The sequence below is a fragment of the Ovis canadensis genome, chromosome 13 (assembly GCF_042477335.2).
Source record: "Ovis canadensis isolate MfBH-ARS-UI-01 breed Bighorn chromosome 13, ARS-UI_OviCan_v2, whole genome shotgun sequence".
In the NCBI taxonomy this organism is placed as follows: domain Eukaryota; kingdom Metazoa; phylum Chordata; class Mammalia; order Artiodactyla; family Bovidae; genus Ovis; species Ovis canadensis.
Window position 1 is genome coordinate 44,163,850 of NC_091257.1, and position 19,666 is coordinate 44,183,515.

At 43.2% G+C, this 19,666-nt stretch overlaps 2 protein-coding genes across 19 annotated transcripts in view; one reads left to right on the forward strand and one right to left on the reverse strand.

Moving 5' to 3' along the window:
* CDNF (cerebral dopamine neurotrophic factor) overlaps positions 1-9,582 on the reverse strand; it is a 22,369-nt gene extending 12,787 nt beyond the window's left edge. Inside the window, exon 1 of the mRNA XM_069547548.1 lies at positions 9,338-9,582. Coding sequence (XP_069403649.1) covers positions 9,338-9,452 — 115 coding nt within the window. The 5' untranslated portion in view covers positions 9,453-9,582. The remainder of the gene's footprint in view (positions 1-9,337) is intronic.
* LOC138417425 (heat shock 70 kDa protein 14) overlaps positions 9,456-19,666 on the forward strand; it is a 26,286-nt gene continuing 16,075 nt past the window's right edge. For 2 of the 18 annotated variants that reach the window (XM_069547538.1, XM_069547535.1), the window contains exons 1-6: positions 9,766-9,974; positions 11,065-11,145; positions 11,218-11,300; positions 13,370-13,479; positions 13,609-14,094; positions 14,580-15,078. In XM_069547538.1, coding sequence (XP_069403639.1) covers positions 13,683-14,094; positions 14,580-15,078 — 911 coding nt within the window. In that variant the 5' untranslated portion in view covers positions 9,766-9,974; positions 11,065-11,145; positions 11,218-11,300; positions 13,370-13,479; positions 13,609-13,682. Of the gene's footprint in view, positions 9,975-11,064; positions 11,146-11,217; positions 11,301-13,117; positions 13,196-13,294; positions 14,095-14,579; positions 15,496-17,237; positions 19,105-19,666 lie in introns of those variants that run through there. The other 16 variants (XM_069547539.1, XM_069547536.1, XM_069547533.1 and 13 more) reach the window with 13 other exon arrangements.

The window sequence follows — 19,666 nt, forward strand, 5'->3', positions numbered from 1 at the left end:
GACAGGGAAGCCCGCATGCTGCAGTTCATGGGTTCGAAAAAAGTCGGACACCACTTAGCAATTGAACAACAGCAACAGTATTTGTCTCCTAACTTGAGTATTTACAACTTAGTACTTAAAAAATATAATAATGCCACCTGCAGGAAAAGAGCTACAACTTTTTTTAAGATAAAGTTTAAAATCAGGTTAGTGAAATTATTAAACTACCTATAAACTAGAAACATTGTTTCCAGCAGTTCCATCCACACCTTCTAGAACTGAAGTTGGTCCCACATTATCTGCTCCACTTTATTTTGGATGGTAAAAAAGACACCGGATTAGTCTTGCTGGTGTCAGGACCAGGGGGGATTGCTACCTAGGAATAAGATACATGTTATAATGCGTTGAGACTTTAAGAATAACCAGAAGTTCTTGAATAAATGTAGGCTAAACTTCGTCATTCCAATTTTATTTTTACTGTTGCCTTAAATAAATTAGTTCCCAACTCCATACTCAGAGGCAATTTAGAAGTGACTCAGTGCTTGGGCTCTGAAGCCAAACTTTCTGGGTCCAAATCCTGGCTTTACTATTTAATATTTATTGGCTGTGACTTCAGGCCTTTCAACGTTGAATCATCTGACAGTCTAATTGCCACTCCTTTGAAGTTTTATCAGTCTTTTTCTGTGCTTAAGATTTCCTTTTGTGTTTTTCGGTTTCCTTCTTATGTGGTTAGATGTGGAGTTATTTTTATTTATACTGTTTGGAATATGCTGGACTTCAAAATCTGTGGATGGGTGATTTTCATCAGTTTGGAAAAATGAGTTACCATCTCTTTTGCTCCATCCATACCTCTCTCTTCTCCTTCTGGAAGTCCAATTAACATACGTGGAAATTTTTCTCTTGATCCACATTGTACCTTTATCTCTGTTTTGTATTTTTATTCTCGGAATCACTCAGTGATTCCTTCTTGACAGTTTTTTCAGTCTTCAACTCTCTAAGTCTTTTTCTCAGCTCTGTCTAACCCACTATTAATCCCACTTATTTCTTAATCTATTTGTATTTGTCTGGCTGAGCCGGGTCTTCGCTGCTGCGAGTGGGTGTTCTCTAGTTTCAGTGCACAGGCTTCTCATTGCAGTGGCTTCTCTTATTGCAGAGCATGGGCTCTAGGCACCCAGGCCTCAGTAGTCGCACTCGTGGGCTTAGTAGTTGTGGCACACGGGCTCAGTTGCTCTGAGGCAAGTGGAATCTTTCCAAACCAGGGGATCAAACCCATGTCCCCTGCTTTGGCAAGTGGACTCTCCAAAACTGAACCACCAGGGAAGTCCTAATCCTACTAATTTCTGTTTGTGCATGCTTATTTGGTTCTTTTCCACATATGTTGGAAATATTTTTAATAGTCTCCTGCCCTTTCAATCCCTTCATTTCTTTACATATAATAAACATATTTTATATTCTGTGCCTGATAATTCTAATCCCTGAAGCCTTTCCAGGTATGCTGCCTCTGTCTCTTGTCTCAACTGGCTGCCACTGAGGATGCTCTTCTTCCCATGTGTTTGTGACTTTTCCAATCGTGAGCTTTCTTTCTGAGAACTTTGTTGGAATTATTAGAATTTTGTGGGACTGGGTTGAAGGTAGATTCCTATCAGTGAGATTAACATTTGCTCATACCTACTTGAAACCCCTTTAAACTAAATTCTCAGTTTGAGATGCTTTGGATCACCCAGGTTGGCTGTGTACATTTGGACTTCAATGCACATGTGTGGCAGCTTGTGACTCTGACTGATTAGGAGGTATTTTTTGTTTTCCCTTTTATTCAGTAAAAAACTTCAAGTACTACAATTCCCTTTAGTCTCTAGAGATGGTGGTAGAGTTGTGGTTATTTCCAGGTCACCTTTTATAATGAAGGTCTAGCTCTCTAGGGTTTCAAACTAATTGGAGGAGGATCCAGGTATTATGTGCCTAACTTGAGAAGGTTCTGGACTATATCTTTATCCTTCTTTTTTATTGTATTCATTCTTTTTATTTTATAGCCATGAAAAATCTAACTTCCAATCACCTGGGTGGCAAATACTCTCAAGAAAAGTCCCAGCCTCAGGGGTCCCTTTACCTCCTTTGGTTCCCATTTTCACATCGTTTTTGGCCTCTGAGTATGCCTTCCTGGGCTTCCCTGGTGGCTTAGTGGTAAAGAGCTCACCTGTCAATGCAGGAGACATAGGTTCCATCCCCGGGTAGGGAAGATCTTCTGGAGAAGGACAGGGCAATCCATTCCAGTATTCTCGCCTGGGAAATACCATGGTCAGAGGAGCCTACCAGGCTACAGTCCATGGGGTTGCAAAACAGTCAGACGCGACTTGGCAACTAAACCACAAACAACAAGGCCTTCCTAACTTACACTTCATATTTTTCATTTTATCCAGTGTTTTTAGTTGTTTTCAGCTGAAGGACTGGAAATGTCCATTTTTAGAACATGATTTTTATGCTAGTTAATAAAAACAGAACACTAAATATAATAGCCATGTTGTGGTTTTAACAAACATTTATTGAGCAATTAGTAAGTGCCTGACAGTATTCTACAGGCTGTTGGAAAAACAAAGTTCCTACTCTCAAGGATTACATGCTAGTGAATAAATAAAAATCTCTGTGGCTATGAAAGAACATCAACTTGGTCAGGAGGATAGAGGGTGACAGGGTAATAGTATTATTCTAAATGGGGTGGTCAGGGAAGGTCTCTCAGATAAAGTTGTGTTTGAGCAGAAAACCTAAGGAAATGGGAAAACAGATTAAGTGGACTGCTGGGGAGAAACTCTCCAGGCAGAGGGAAGAATAGGGCAGGTGTGTGCTTGGCAGCACCAGGAACAGTCAGGGAGCCGATACTGGGGAAGTAGAGTGATGAAGAGGGAAGGTAGTAGAAAGTGAGGTCAAATAAACAGCAGCATGTCAGGTTACCTAGGGCCTTGGGGCCATGGTAGGGACTCTGAATCCTGCTTTGACAAGGGATGCCATTATAGGTTTTGAGAGGAGTGCAGTGGTCTGACATGACTTTTAAATTATGCCTCTGGAGGTTCTTCAGAGAATACTCTGCAGGGGGGCAAGAGGAAAGGAGGCAGAACAGTTTGGAGGTTCTTAGAATAGCTGCCTATCTTGGACCAGGGTGGGAGCCTTGGAGGTGATGAGATGCTGGATATATTTTGAAGGCAAAGCCAAAAGAATTTACTAATGGATTAGATGTGGCATGAGAGAGTCACAGAGGTGTGGGCAGAGACAGAAGTCAAGAATGACTTCAAGGATTTTGGCTTGAGATACTGTAAGAGTGGAGTTTACCATTTGCTAAACTGGGAAGCTCAGCAGGAATTCAGTCTTTTTTTAAATGTATTTTTATTTATTTGACTGCACTGGGGCTTAGTTGCAGCATGTGGGATCTAGTTCCCCGACCAGGGATCAAACCTAGGCCTCCTGCACGGGGAACGCAGAGTCTTAGCCACTGGACCCACCAGGGAAGTCCCAGGAATTAAGTCTAGACATACTTCAGCGAAGTTTGAGATACTTCTAGACAACTGTGACATTAATGTTACATGCATCCACTTGGAGAGTGTTTTTGAATGAGATTAACATTTAGATCCATGAACTCTAGGTAAATGGATTGCCCTCCATGATGTGGATAAGCCTCTTCCAATCAGCTGAAGGCCTGAATAGAACAAAATTGATTCCTCTTCCCAAACATGAGGGATTTCTCCAGTAGACTGCCTTATGCACTATCAACTCTTCTGGGCCCCCAGCCTGTTGGCCCATAATACATACTTTAGATATCTCAGTCTCCATAATCAGGAGAGCCATTCCTTATAATAAATCTATCTGTAAGTATGTATCTATCTATCTTCTTGGTCTGTTTCTCTAGAGAACACTAATACACTATTTGACACCGCAAACAGTAAGGAGCAGCTAGGTATGTACATCTGGAGTTATATGATTATATTCTTTGCAGCCAAAGATGGAGAAGTTCTATACAGTCAGCAAAAACAAGATTGGGAGCTGACTGTGGCTCAGATCATGAACTTCTTATTGCCAAATTCAGACTTAAATTGAAGAAAGTAGGGAGAAGTACTAGACCATTCAGGTATGACCTAAATCAAATCCCTTATGACTGTACAGTGGAAGTGACAAATAGATTCAAGGGATTAGATCTGATAGAGTGCCTGAAAAACTATGGATGGAGGTTCATGACACTGTACAGGAGGCAGTGATGCAAGACCATTCCAAAGAAAAAGAAATGCAAAAAGGAAAAATGGTTTTCTGAAAAGGCAAAAAGCCCTTACAAATAGCTATGAAAAGAAGAGAAGTGAAAGGCAAAGGAGAAGAGGAAAGGTATACCCATTTGAATGCAGAGTTCCAAAGAATAGCAAGGAGAGATGAGAAAGCCTTCCTCAGTGATCAGTGCAAAGAAATAGAGGAAAACAATAGAATAGGAAAGACTAGATATCTCTTCAAGAAAATTAGAGATACCAAGGGAAACTTTCATGCAAAGATGGGCACAATAAAGGACAGAAAGGATCATCGAAAAAGCAAGAGAGTTCCAGAAAAACATCTATTTCAGCTTTATTGACTATGCCAAAGCCTTTGACTGTGTGGATTACAACAAACTCTGGACAATTCTTAAAGAGATGGGAATACCAGACCACTTTACCAGCCTCCTGAGAAATCTGTAGGCAGGTCAAGAAGCAAGAGTTAGAACTGGACATGGAACAACAGACTGGTTCCAAATTGGGAAAGGAGTACGTCAAGGCTGTATATTGTCACCCTGCTTGTTTAACTTATATGCTGAGTACATCATGAGAAACACTTGACTGGATGAAGCACAAGCTGGAATCAAGATTGCCAGGAGAAATATCAATAACCTCAGATATGCAGATGACATCACCCTTATGGCAGAAAGCGAAGAACTAAAGAGCCTCTTGATGAAAGTGAAAGAGGAGAGTGAAAAAGTTGGCTTAAAACTCAACATTCAGAAAACTAAGATCATGGCATCTGGTCCTATTACTTCATGGCAAATAGATGGGCAAACAGTGGAAACAGTGACAGACTTTATTTTCGGGGGCTCCAAAATCACTGCAGATGGTGACTGCAGCCATGAAATTAAAAGATGCTCCTTGGAAGAAAAGTTATGACCAACATTGACAGCATATTAAAATGCAGAGACATTACTTTGCCAACAAAGATCTGGCTAGTCAAAGCTATGGTTTTTTCAGCAGGCATGTATGGATGTGAGAGTTGAACTATAAAGAAAGCTGAGCGCCAAAGAATTGATGCTTTTGAACAGTGGTGTTAGAGAAGACTCTTGAGAGTCCTTTGGACAGCAAGGAGACCCAACTGGTCAATCCTAAAGGAAATCAGTCTTGAATATTCATTGGAAGGACTGATGCTGAAGCTGAAACTGAAACTCCAATACTTTGGCCACCTGATGCAAAGAACTGAGTCACTGGAAAGACCCTGATGCTGGGAAAGATTGAAGGCAGCAGAAGGGGACGACAGAGGATGAGATGGTTGGATGGCATCACTGACTCAATGGATGTGAGTCTGAGTAAACTTCAGGAGTTGGTGATGGACAGGGAGGCCTGGAGTGCTGCAGTCCATGGGGTCACAAAGAGTTGGACACGACTGAGCGCCTGAACTGAACAAAATGGTGTTAAAGGATGAGACCACAGGATAGGGAGAGATCCCAGGTCTCAGTGTGATGTTAACTCCATTGTGTAGGAGTTGAAAAGATGTAAAGAACCAGAAGAGACTGAAATAAGAAGCCAAAGGATGAGAACAAAGAATGAGTGTGTCCCAGGAGACAGTGAAGAAAGCGTTAAAAGGGAGGGACTAACTGATCAGTTGTGTTGAATGTTACTGATACAATGTGGAAAACATGCATTTTGCTAAGGTTAACTAGCAAATAGACCAAGTATGCAAAGGAGATACCTGCTGTAGTGATCAATGCAGAAACCATCTTTAAAGCTTCCTGGTGACCTCTGATTCCCCTCTTCCTGCAAAAGAAACCCTGTGTTGTGATGCCTAAAAGCTCCTTCTCTATTCTCAAATACACCTTCAGATGATATCCACACTTCAACTGTTGCTCTGTCAATGTATTACCTAGATGATGGAAGTTGGGAATTCTAACTTACACTTTGAATGATACACTTTTGACTCACTAAAAGCTATATAACCTGTTATTGAAGCACTATATAATGCATGTTCAACAGAATTGAACTATGCACCATGGTAGCTGCTGGAGATGATGTGGGAAGAGAAAAGGTCTTGACTGTCAAGGAAGGCACACATGGAGGAAGCCAAAATGATTTCTCAACACTATGAGACAGGTACTAGATGCAAAAGGGCGGCACCTCCCTGGAGGAAGTTGGAAGATCAGTTAAAGATACTATGTATGGGAATTACATGATCACCACACTAGAGGAAGGATGCAATTGTGGCAGCTGAAAATGGTGAAGGTTGGTAACAAGGCATTGGAGCTGGGCAGAAGAAAGGAGCAGAGTCAATCAGAAGGTAGAGTCAATAGCCCCAGTGTTTGATGCATTTAGGGGATCAGGGAGAGAAGTCTAGTCTAGTGGAATAGTTATATACTGGTGTCATAGCATAACAGACTTGGGGGACTGAGAAGGAGAGGAGAAAATAACTTTGCTTTGTGACTCTGTTGAGTTTGAAGTAGAAGATATCTAAATAGAGGTGTTCAGTTGTCAACTGGATGCAAGATCTGGGACTCCAGAAAGGAGATGGGGTGGGTATAAACATTTGGGATTAATCAGACTATGGGTAGGTCAATTCCAATTGCACAGAAGAGTGTGTAGACTGAGAAGAGAAGAGAGCAGAGGGCAAATTCTGGAAAATTCTTATACTGAAGCCATGTCTAGAGAATTAGAAACTTTCAGATACTGTCAAACAAATGACCACAGAGACAGGAAGCAAAAGCAGGGGTAAAGCAGTATCATAGCCATGAAGAGAAGAAATTTTAAGGACTTCCCTGGTGATCAGTGGTTAAGACTCTACCATTCCACTGCAGGGGGTGCAGGTTCCATCCCTGGTAGAGGAACTAACATCCACATGCCACCTGGCATGGCCAAAAGGGAGAGAAGAAAATTTCTGAAAAAGTCAGTGGTGTCCCATGGCAAAGAGAAGTCACAGTAAGAATGGAAAAGATTCCTTGGGCTTGCATGAAGACAGTAATATCACTATAAATCAACTAACAAATTAGTTTAAGGATTCTGGCATGTATTTAACCAGATAACCATACTCCTTTTACTTATGCTGTAGGGTTTTATTTATTAAAATTAGTCCCCTAAGTGAATATGAATATATAATTATCAAAGTAAAAAAGAATTTTAATAGTCCCATAATACTATCCTTTAAATGAGATTCAGAAATATTTTTTTTTTCAATAAGCTTCACATGACCTAAAACAATCAGAAACTTAAATATTCTCAGGACTCAGGCAGATAAAATGAATGGGTAAGCCAATCCAAGCACCAATGGGCTGTCCTTTCTGAAAAGAGCAGCCACAGCTAATTCCCACTATATGGAATTAGACAGATGGGCTAGTCTTGACTGGTAACCTGGTTTTCAAGATAAGTCAGAATCTGAATTTTTAAATATGACATCTCCCAATTTAAAAATACAGCCAATTAATTTTGATGTTTTTTCAGTTTTTTTATTGATAAAAGAAATCAGTGGTGTCCCATGCCACAAAATAGTCATGATAAGAATGGAAATTTGCTCTACATTATGTATAGTATAGCATTTTAATCTTACGATGGGAAGTTAATTGGCTAATGATAAAGACTCATAAGCAGAAACAGACCCAGATCTAGACTTTTTCGTTTTGTTCTAAAACCAGTATTTCCTTTGCTATGATTCTACAGTGTTAACCAAGGGGAACACACCCAGGTTAGTCAGACATGCAGGTTAATAATCACAATATGCTGCAATAAATTCAAGTTAGAAGCTTCAGATTTAATTAATCCATATGTTCTGGCTCTTCTGAAATGTTTGTAAGTAGAAACTCTGGAAACTAAACTGCTGATGATTAATCCAATCAATTGTTTATGCCCTTATAAGTTCTGCTTTATACGTGTAGGACCAAGTTATACAGGACCTTTAAACAAAATTATGATATTTAGCTGAGTAACTGCCTGTATCTAAAGTTTGATAATAACATCATGTAGGTATTTTAAATTTCTGGAGAAAAGCTTAATTATTGCAGGGCCGACAGAAAACTGGACTCCAATAGTGAAGACTTATTCATTTATATGGTACAGTCTGTAGTTACCCATTCATTCAACATGTATTGTGAGGTTACCATTTTCTGTTATGTGAGAATAGATTTTCAGGCTTAGGGCTGAGTGAAGGATATACATCTAAGGTAATTATTTCAATGAATTAAACACGAGGTAAGTGCTCCAATAGCCCAGGAGGAAGGGGCTTAAAGTCAAAGTAGCTCAGTCGTGTTCGACTCTGCGACCCCATAGACGATACAGTCCATGGAATTCTCCTGGCGAGAATACTGGAGTGGGTAGCCTTTCCCTTCTCCAGGGGATCTTCCCAATCCAGGGATCAAACCCAGGTCTCCCTGATTGCAGGCAGATTCTTTACCAGCTGAGCCACAAGGAAAACCCAGAGAGGGAGGAGCTAGCACAGCTGATTATCTTCTTTGATCCCGTTAACAGCCCTCTGAGATAGGATTATCACGTTGATTTTTCAAGAACCAGTTACAGTGCCAGTTGGAGCAGAAGGCTGAGTGGGACATAGACCCATACATTCTAGCTCCAAGTCCACAGAGGAGATTCTGTGAACAGCAAAGGACTCATTCTTCTGTATTCCTTTTTCTAACCAGTTAAAGTACTCCTTTGTAAAGCACCTTTTCCCTTTGAAGTCCTAACAAATGTTAATTCTGTCCTCTGATTTAAGCCATTTCACCTCAATTACAGATAGTTTGTCACGTTTTGTCTTTTTGGGAGTTACAAACTAATTTGAACTTGAAAGACTTCTGTGCACTACAAGTGTTGCCGGTTAGGACAGCACGTGCCTCTGCAGCTAGACGTGTGTGCACAAAATTGAGTCCAAATCTAAACGCACCAGCTTTGACAGCGGCGGTTTAATAGAGCAAGACCAAGAACGCAGTCTGAAGGTGTCACTGGGCCCAGCTCGAACTTTTGCCTAGGCTTGGACGAAGGCGATCAGAAACCAGGGCCAGGGCTCGTATTCCTGAGTGCAATGTTATTAATAGCCAAGGCTGGGAGACGCCAAAGCTAACAACAGCTGCGCTGTGACCTGGTGACATCGCCATGCAAGCAGGTCTCACACCGCTCACCTTCACAGTCGGCGCCCGGGATTCCCCCGGCCTCCTGGCCCTGCGCCCGCCCCGGGTTAGAGACCCAAAGTCCGGCGCAAAAGGCCACCATTGCGGCTGCGCCGCCGCACCACATGCTGAGCCAGCAGTTTCAAACTCCTCGCCACCTACGAAAAGAACAGCCGAGCGGGTACCGCCCGCAGTACGCAGCAGCGCAGAGCCTGGGATACAATGAATCTATCCGAAGTTGCTAGGACAAATGACGCAACTCAACCGTGAGTTTCCATTGGCTCTCAGGAAAAAGGGGTGGGACGAAGGAGCCGTTTCGTTACCCATCCTCGACCTGCGCGTGCGCAATATCACTCAAGCGGTGCTGCCCCGGCGGGGAGAGACTCACAATAGCTAATCGCCGACTGCGCGACAGAAAAGGCGGGACCTTCACGCTGATTGGCGGCGACGCGGGCGGCCTCGGCGAGGGCCGGGGCGCAGTGGGTGGACGGGAACGTGAAGTCTCCGCGGTGCCTGATGGGGCTGTGCTGCGGTCCGGCGCTGTTGCTGCTGGGAAACCACCCGTTAGTGTTGTCGGCGTCTCTGCCGCCTCATGGCGGCCATCGGGGTTCACCTGGGCTGCACATCAGCTTGTGTGGCCGTCTATAAGGTGAGGGACTCGGGGAGCTGGGTTGCGGGTGCAGCGTCCTTTGGGTACGAGGCCAAGTCCTTTGGTCTGCGGGGTTGTGAACGGCGTGTCGCCGGCCTAGGGACGTCGCACGAAGAGGCGATTCTGCGAGGAAGTCTTGGGGCTAAGGGCTGGGCGGACTCGGCCTCTTCCCCCGCGGCCCTCAGGAAAGGCAGCTGCGGACCCAGCACATCCTGGGCGCAGGAGGACCCGACGACATCCTGTGTTCCGAAGGCCGCCGAGCCCAGGGGCGGACCCAGGGACTTTCTGGGCGCCGGAGGCCCCGGGGCGGGGGCGGACCCGGGAACGTCCTGGGCGCTGGAGGCCCCGGGAGTTTGGGGGGAGGACCCAGGGACACGCTGGGAGCTGGAGTCCCCCCCGGGGGTGGGGACGGACCCGGCCACGTCCTGGGCTCTGGAAGCCTAGAGGAGGAAGGCGGACCTGGGGACCTCATGGACGCAGGAGGCCGGGAGGGGGACCCGAGCGTCTGGTACCCGGAGGTTTCTGGACGTTTGCCAAGAAGGAGCAAGGTGGCCGCGATCTGGAACTGGACCCGAGAAGCGTAGGAAGCCAGTTGATGGTGTGTGCTCTATTCACTTGTCCTTTCTGGAAATGAGTGTGTGACTAGGAGTTTAGGGCTGCTTCTCGTCTGTGGGGAGGCGGAAGGAACAATAATAAGGGACAGCCCTGATACTCGTCTCACGGTTAAACGTCAAATGATTTGTAGGGAAAGGCCGAAGGATTGTTGCTAATTCATCATATGTAAAAAGAGGGAAGAAGGATGAGCGTTTACAGGGAAAAGGAAAAGGGATAGAAAGGTTAATGTATTAACACGTTATTTTATATAGCGAGGTTATTATTACGTCTCTTCTGTTATCAACTATGCAGAACAGACTGAAAAGAGGCAGCTGGTTGTAGAAGTCTGGTCTTCTTAAGATCTAGGAAATACAGTTAAGCAGTTTTTGTTTCCATGTATATGTCAGTCACAGGGCTCCACATATGTCTGAATGTATCTAAGGAGACGATGTATTTCATTTCAGAGTAACTAATACAGTTGTGTGTTTACCTCCAGGATGGCCGGGCTGATGTGGTTGCAAATGATGCAGGCGACAGAGTTACTCCAGCCATTGTTGCTTACTCAAAACATGAAGAGGTACCATTCTCCTCATTTTTGTACATTGAAATAAGTATAAAATGACATATTTAATAGATTGCTCTTTTTCAGGTTGTTGGATTGGCAGCAAAACAAAGTAGAATAAGGAATATTTCAAACACAGTAATGAAAGTCAAGCAGATCCTTGGCAGAAGGTATGGAGTAAAATAATACTTTCACCTATGGTAACAAAAAACATGTTTATAATTTGAATGTAAGCATAATTTGAAATGAAACTAGAAACACCAGTGTGTTTTTCGCTGTTTTTAATGACTGAGTCATTTCACAGAATTCCCCAGTAGGCTGTTATCTTTTGATATTAGTGCTGAATTTTCTGAAAGATGGAATTCATGGAGACATTTGCTTCTCACTTACAGGTCTGTTAGTATTGGTAGATGCTAGTGTGCATTTAGTTTTGATAATTTGTGTCATTCAGAGGTGGCAGTTTGAACTTAACACGTTTTTACAGTACTCTTTTTAAACTGGGAGATTGAGTGGGAATTTGAAGATTTCTTTGCACTATAGTTGAATTTTGTGAAGTCAATTGTAATTGGTGAATATTTATGTAGAAGCTATTGATTTTCTTCTTCAGATCTCTTTGTGACACTTTCTAGGAACTAACTTTTCCAGTTGGCTTACACATTTAATCATTAGGGAAAACAGCTTAATTAATGTCTTAAGAATCAGGTTAATCATCTGCTATAACTTTAATTAAAAGATAAAAGAGGCCTGCTTCCCCAGACTTCTGTCTCCTCAAATTATAGATTACCTCAAATTATAAATTATGGGTTTTTGTTTTCATTGGAGTTTTAATATGTAATATAGTGTTTTTAAATTTTCAAAGTGCTTTCACATCTATTATTTAATCCAAAGAAATCCCTGTAAGATTGGTAGGGCAGATTTTATACCTCCTCATTTCTGGATAAGAAAGTCAAAGCACGCAGAAGTTACAGTGTCCCTAAATTAGTTTAGTGGGGTGAACTCTACAGGACTGTGGTCCAGGACACCTAATTCTTAACCTCAGGTTCTTTCCTTTCTACCTTATTCAGGTGAGAATTTAAGTAGAAATTTCCTTGTGTTGTTTTTAGGTTTGGGAAGTCATGGATTAAATTTTTATATATATATATATATATTTTATACATACAAATTTTTTTGTTTTTTTACTATCTCTTACCTATATTTAGATAAGTTGAACTTGATGCTCTTTTTTTTTCTTTAGAATATCTGTGATTAAGTAAAAAACTATAGTGTTTTGGAGAGAATTCAAATTGTTGTGAAGATACATACACTCCCATATCCATTTATCTGTTGACTAAACTTAGTACTGAGCATATTGAAAATAAATTGAGTTGCTGTCAAAATTTTTCAAATTATAAACTGAAAAAAAAAGGGCAGGAAGTAAGCAGCCAATAATGTTTTTTATAATTAAACTTTTTTATTTTGAGATAATGATAGATTTACATTGTTGCAAGAAATAATACAGAGAGATCAATCTATTTCTGGATTAACCATTTTCTCCCAACTGGAAACATCTTGAAAAAACTATACTACACTATCACAACCAGGGTACTGGCATTGACACTGTCAAAATTCAGAATAGTTCTATAGGTGCATCTCTTTGGGAGCCCTTTTTGGGTTTTCTTGATATTTGGGGGCAGGAGGTGGAAATAAAGATGTGGATGTCTTCTGCCATATTATGCAAAAAGCTTTGTATTAGTGAGAACAACTTTAGCCTGCTTTTCTGGCCCTGGAAGTTACCTTTTAACAAAGGAGTGCAGTGGTGACAGTCAGATGGGTAATACATAGATAGCATAGCGTACCACCCAGGCCGAGGTCAGTGAGGAGTGAGCCGCAGCAGACACGTACTGCACTACTGTCCTGCTATCCCTTCTCCAGAGTGATGTGCCTCAGGATCCAGGCATCCCCGCCCCCGTTGGTCTATCTACTTACAAGACAATGGTGATTTTTACAGATACACGGTGGTTCCAGGTCTCAGCCTTGGAAGCATCCTGCCTTTTGTGGAGAAGCCAGTCCCCTTGTTGCCAAGCCAGTAAGGCCCTTGGTAGCCCTTGGTCCCCATCCTGAGCGAACTCCCAGAGTTGGGCTTTTCTCAACCCTGGCATCCTTTCTCTTTGCAACCTACTTACAGGTAGCACCGCTTAACTTACTGCCACAATTATCCTTACACCGTTCCTGTAACTTTGATTCCCCTGTGGCCTTCCAGCCAGAAATGCGGTCCTCCGACCTGGCTTCTCAGCAATTAGCCCAGAGAGGGAAGAAGCGGCCGGCTCCTGGAGATAGACTGGAGCACACAGAAACTCCTCACACCTTCAGGTCGGCACCCTCCTGCCCAGGAGCCTCCTCCAGCTAGCCTTTTTTCCCAGTCCGCCATGGCCACTTCCAATAGCAGTGCGGGCATCCGGTGGTCCAGACAAGAGACACGAACGCTTCTCTCCATACTAGGCGAGGCAGAGTACATTCAGCGCCTGCAGACCGTGCATCACAACGCAGATGTCTATCAGGCCGTGTCCAAGCGGATGCAGCAGGAAGGCTTCCGCCGCACCGAGCGTCAGTGCCGCTCCAAGTTCAAAGTCCTGAAGGCATTATATTTAAAGGCCTATGTGGCCCACGCCACAAGTATGGGCGACCCACCACACTGTCCCTTTTATGATACTTTGGATCAGCTTCTCCGAAATCAGATAGTGACTGATGCAGACAACTTAATGGAGGACGCTGCTTGGGCCAAGCACAGTGACCTGAATTTAGCGGCCCCTGACACGCCAGGGGAGGAGGGGACCAACATTCTGGGAGCAAAAAGGACTCAGGCAGCAGAGCATCAGCCTATTTTGAAAACAGTGAAGGAATCAGATGATTGTCAGCTGAGGGTCAGTGACCAGATGCCAGAAACCAGTGACCTCGAGGACTCCTGGGATGAATCCTCGGGTGCAGGTAACCCCCAAGCGTGTGAAGGGTCGGGGTCCCAGAGTCACTTGCTTCTCATCAGTGTGTGTTTGGATGGTGACCTCTTCAGCATAGTCGCTATTTCAGCCCCTGCCCTCTCGTTTAAACCTAATGATGAGAGAAGGGGCTCCAGATTTTTAAAAGCTGTAACCCTAGGTATGTATGATATTAGAACTCTTTTAAACCTCAAAGTACTCTTTAGAACCAAACTAGTTTGGGCATTATTTATAATGGGGACTTAGGAACTTGTGGCTGTAGAAATAGCATGTAGGATAGCACCATGGAAGGCAGAGGGGGAAGTTTTAGACATACTATTATAGCAGACCAGAATATCCACATGAGAAAATGAATTCTTTCCCACCCCCTGCAGAGAGATGCCTTGGTTTTGTCCTTGTCTCTCAACTCTGCGGCTGGCTCCAAGCATTCCCATAGCAGGAATGTCCTCTCTGCAACATTGTTGCTTTGTTTTTCAGGGTGCTCTCAAGGGACCCCCAGCTACAGCAGCTCCCATCACCTTTTCAGAGGTGCAGCTGCCCCCTGTCAGAGCATCCCCATGACCAGACTGGCTGTGTCCGGTGAGCCCAGCCCCTGCTCCAGCTCCAGCCGAAACACTCATGGGGTGGCCTCCGCACAGCGGCCTCCAGCCTCCTCCTCCAGGGCTCCTTTTGTTTCTGGTGGGGATAGACCTTTGACCAGTGAGCCCCCTCCCAGGTGGGCCCGGCGAAGAAGGCGGTCAGTGGCCAGGACTATTGCAGCCGAGCTGGCAGAAAACAGGAGGTTGGCACGAGAACTTTCAAAGCGGGAGCAAGAAAAACTGGATCGGCTGATTGCCATTGGCGAGGAGGCCAGCGCTCAGCAGGACACTGCCAACGAGCTCCGCAGGGATGCGGTGGTCGCGGTCAGACGCTTGGCCACGGCAGTGGAAGAGGCAACTGGGGCTTTCCAGCTAGGACTTGAAAAGCTGCTTCAGAGGTTAATTTCAAACACCAAAAGTTAGGAGCCGATCCTGCAAGGGTGTATTTCCTACACTGGCAGAGCCTGGGTCCAGCCGATGCCTCCTGATACCCCGGCTCCTTTTCCATGTCCTCAGACAAAAAAGAGTGGATGGACAGTTAATGTGGAGTGGTAGGAACATATGTGCTCATGGCTGCTCCCAGGTGTCTCCGCTAGTTGAAAGACCCTTTAGAAATGCAAGGGGTGGCCCAGTAGAAAAAGGATGCAGCCAAGTCCACAGAGCTAGCTAGCCCTGACTTCGTCGCTGATGGGAGATACTTTAGTTTACCTCTCTACACCAGCTTCCTCAGCTGCTAAACCTGCCTACCTCACAGGGTTGTTGTGAGGATCAGATGGCTGAAATAGATGTGAAAGGGTTTAAAGCACTATACACATGTAAGTTATTAAAGCATATGACCTTGGCTGAGAGAAGGCTGGGGTGAGGCACAGTAGTTGACAAGATACAGAATTAGGGTTGTACACCATGACCTCATTGCTTAAATCTCTACTAGTTTAACTTGACTTCTTCCTGGAGTTTACAATCTTCATTTCTTAAAACCTCTCTGTAGTTCATTAGGCTAATGTAGACACAATATGTATTGGTCCCTTTTTATATTTGCTGTGTCTGTGACATAACTACTAGCAAGCACTTGATAGTCAAACCATCTTTCCCTCCATTTTACTTGTCCTTAGTCTCTTATCTCTATGGATATGATTCAGAACTGGTAGGAAGCCACAATCGTGTGTTTTGGTTCATGTTGATAATCTTTGATGAGAAATTGGCGATCATAAAATACTCCCTATAAGTAAATTCTTTGCATTCCATGTTTAGGTTTCCTTATATTCATAATTATATATATTTAGGTTTGGTTTGTCATTTGGACATCATGGAAACAATTTGGATTATAATAAGCTTCCCAAATACTTGTAGCTAATTTTGTTCTCTGTGTCTTTGTTTTCTGTCTAGAATGTTGCAAAAGGCAAGACTGAGAAAATGTTTCTTCTAGGAAACTCTCCAAAGTCACTTTTTCTCACAAAGTGTAGACAAAAGTTCACCTTGTTAATGGCATATATTAGAAGAGAATAGCTTTGGTAACAATTGAGGGTGGTAGGAATAAGGACAGCCTGCAACAGATAGCTCTTTTTAAAAGCACCAGCCCTTCACAGGTACATCCTCTTTTCTCTCTGAAACACACACATTTCCTAGAGGAGATAAGATGGCATTGAGCCAGGCTTCCAACTTATTTTAGAAGAGAAGCCATAACTGACCATCATTAACCTGACTTAAAGCTCTTTGTGGTTATTTGGGCTTCCCAGGTGGCTCAGTAGTAAAGGACCTGCCTGCTGATGCAGGAGACGTAAGAGACATGAGTTATTTCAGGAAATAGAAAAAGCATACTTGGAATTTAAAAAGCTTTCCTATAATCTAGTGGTGGTGGTTTAGTCTCTTGACTTGTGTCTGACTCTTGTGACCCCATGGACTGTAGCCCGCCAGGGTCCTCTTTCCATGGGATTATCCAGGCAAGAATACTGGAGTGGGTTGCCATTCCTTCTCCAATGATATTCCTGATCCAGGAATCAAACCTGTGTCTCCTGCATTGCAGGCAGATTTCTTTATCGCTGGAACCACCATGGAAGCCCTCCTGTAATCTAGAGAGTGAAGTAAAAAGTACAGGCCTGTTGGGAGAGGTTTTGTTTTATATTTTGCAGCTCGGTTGTTTACCTAAATGCTGGAAATACTGTTAGGTGGTGAAATGGTCCAAACCACAGTGGGAACATCCCTGGAACCAGGAACAGATGGCAGGCAGGCAAGCTGCTCTGGTGAACGAGTGATTATGGAGGAGGCCTGAGGTAGACTACACTGGAATCAAGTTAGAACTCCTGGTTCTGATGCTGTCACGCTTTGTTACATTGAGCAAATCACTTGTCATTTTTTGTGCCTCAGTTTCTTCAACTCTAAAGAGAAGTTTGTACCAGATGGCTTTTCTTGTACCTTCCAGAAAATTAGATGAATAGCATAACAGAAGACAAAGTGCAATTTTGATTGTCATGTTTCCAGTCACAGCAGCATATTAATGTATGTTTGAAACACTGCTAACAGTTATATTTTAAGGAAAGATTCTACAGTATTGATTTTTATGACTTCTCGTGGACTTCTATTAACTCCACACCCAGACATAGATTCCTTGCTTTAAAAAGGCCTGGAAATGGAGATAATTTTTTTTTTCTTCCGTGTTGTTTTAGGCCTTTATATAGAGGGATCCATTTCAGTTGCAACTGGATAACACTACTATAGATAGTTAGATTTTCTGAAAAATTAAGGAAGTACTTGAAAGAGTTAGGCCCATACTCTATTAATCACTTAATGGTAGCAAAGTACTCCAGCAGGGATTTATTGGAGATAAGAGAAGTGCTAAAGCATGAAGGTCAAGTTGAACTTTAGAGGCAGCAGTGTGCAGACCTGATGGTGAAGTAACTTGAAGGTGGAAATAAAACTGAAGGGAACGATCTTAAAGAAGTCAACAGAATAACAGGCCAAAGCCTGTTAAGAGGAGGAAGTTGTAATAAGGGGAGACTGGAGGAAAACAGGCCCAGATATTGTGCCTGAACTCTAGGCCCAGCCGGGACTCCCCATCCGTCCACAAGCAGGTCACTTCACCGTTCTGTACCTCAGGCCCCTCCCCGCTGCAGTGGGAGGCCATCCCAGCTACCTCATAGGAGCTGCATGAGGACCCAGTGGACAGATGGCTGTAACAGGCTCTTTGCTGGGATGGTGGGGGGAACAAGCCCAGTAGCATGTTAGTGTGGGGCGAGGATCTGCCTATTACAAGGGGCCCTTCAAGAAAGAGGAGGAAGAAGGCCAGGGTACCCTGGTAGGAGTGATGCTCTGCCTCCTGAAGCCTGCAAAGTAAATGGTGCTGTGTATACCAGCCTTCCACCATCCTCTGTCTCTCTGTGAAGTGACTTGATCCTGGTGTGGACAAATAAAGTTGCTATCTGTACACAGATGTGGGTCAGTCCACTACTTTCTGGTGCTGCTGTGAACATTTGTCCATCATCTCCATCCTCTGCTTTCTGCTTATCCACTGGCTAATCTCCAGGACCTTACCTCTCTGAGACCTTCAGAACTACATGTGCTTTCTGTCTTCAAATGAACGAGACCCTCAGTTGAGAAAGAATTTTCCATTTCTAAAAGTTCTTTAAATCCTGTTAATCCTATCGGGTCCAAAACTGCCATTTCTAAGAGTTCATTAAATTCCATTTAAAGCCATTAAAATACCCTTTTCTGGCAAATTATCTGAGTGATGGATAACATACTGAGAGAAATCATCCTGGTTGACTTAAATTCTGTTCTAAAAGCAACTGAACCACTACATGTCAGGCCAACATTACAGCATTGATGGGGAAAAAAGTTACCATAGGCACACTTAGTCTTTTTTTTCTTATCCTTAAAATATTTGTCTAGGATACGGTATAAATACTGGGTTTAGACAAGAGGGGAGGAGTTAGTGGAGAGAATACTAAACTTTATATGAAAGATCTGGATTCCAGCCAGTTGTGCTATTTATTAGCCAGGTGACGTCAGACAAACTGCTTACCTGTGATAGTGGAGGTGATAGGAGGAATCTACAAGTATTGCCAACAAAGTTCTAAGCCAAATTAACCCCATTTTAAGCCCCTTTCATTTCCCCCTTGTTTACACAGATTAGGGCCCTCATGTTCGGTAACCCTTCAGTGAAGAGCCACTGTTAATTTTCATCGCCTCCTACTAAACAGTTTTAAGACTGGTCTCTGGACAGAATAGCTGCAGTCCCTTGCAAGAAGGGTTAAGTGGAAGGATTGGCCTTATCTTCATTTCTAGATGAAATTAAACCAAGAATCAGACTTTTATCCCTGCTCAGCGCAAAAGTCCCTTAGTTGTTCACTGTCTTCACTGCAAGGCAGTCTACCTAGCCTGGTAGAGAAGACCTGGGATCAAGTACTGACTCTTCCCCTTATCAGCTTGTAAGTTGTTGACTGTCTATAAATCTGTTTCTTCTGAATACTGCCTGCCAAACTAACCCTGCTTAAGTGCTGGGAAGATCCAGTGGAAACATTTTATAGTCTGCATTCATATTACCATTTTGAGCAACGTAACACCCATTGTCTTAGTTTTTTTCCTTGCCATACATATTTCTTGAGTACCTACTTTGTATAGGACAGTATCTATCTACTTATAGTACTCTGTCCTTTTACATATAATAATATTCTTACTTTTGCTCAGTGCTTTCAGGTTTCAGACATTGATTGATGTTCAGAAACCAAGCAACAAAGGTGGTGTTAGGTATTTTGGTTTGAGGTTTTACCTCCTTTTGTCCTTTTTAATCTCAGTGGTTTGGCTCTGAGATATGATCAAAGATATGATACTATAGGACTTAAAGTAATTGATACTATGAAAATATTCTCAAATGTATAACATCTATTGATAGTAAGTTCAGAACAAGTAAGAGTTATTTACTTTCAAATGTGAAGATGCTTTCATGGAATTAACTGTAATTATATTTTTATATTTTTTGGTTTGAAGAAT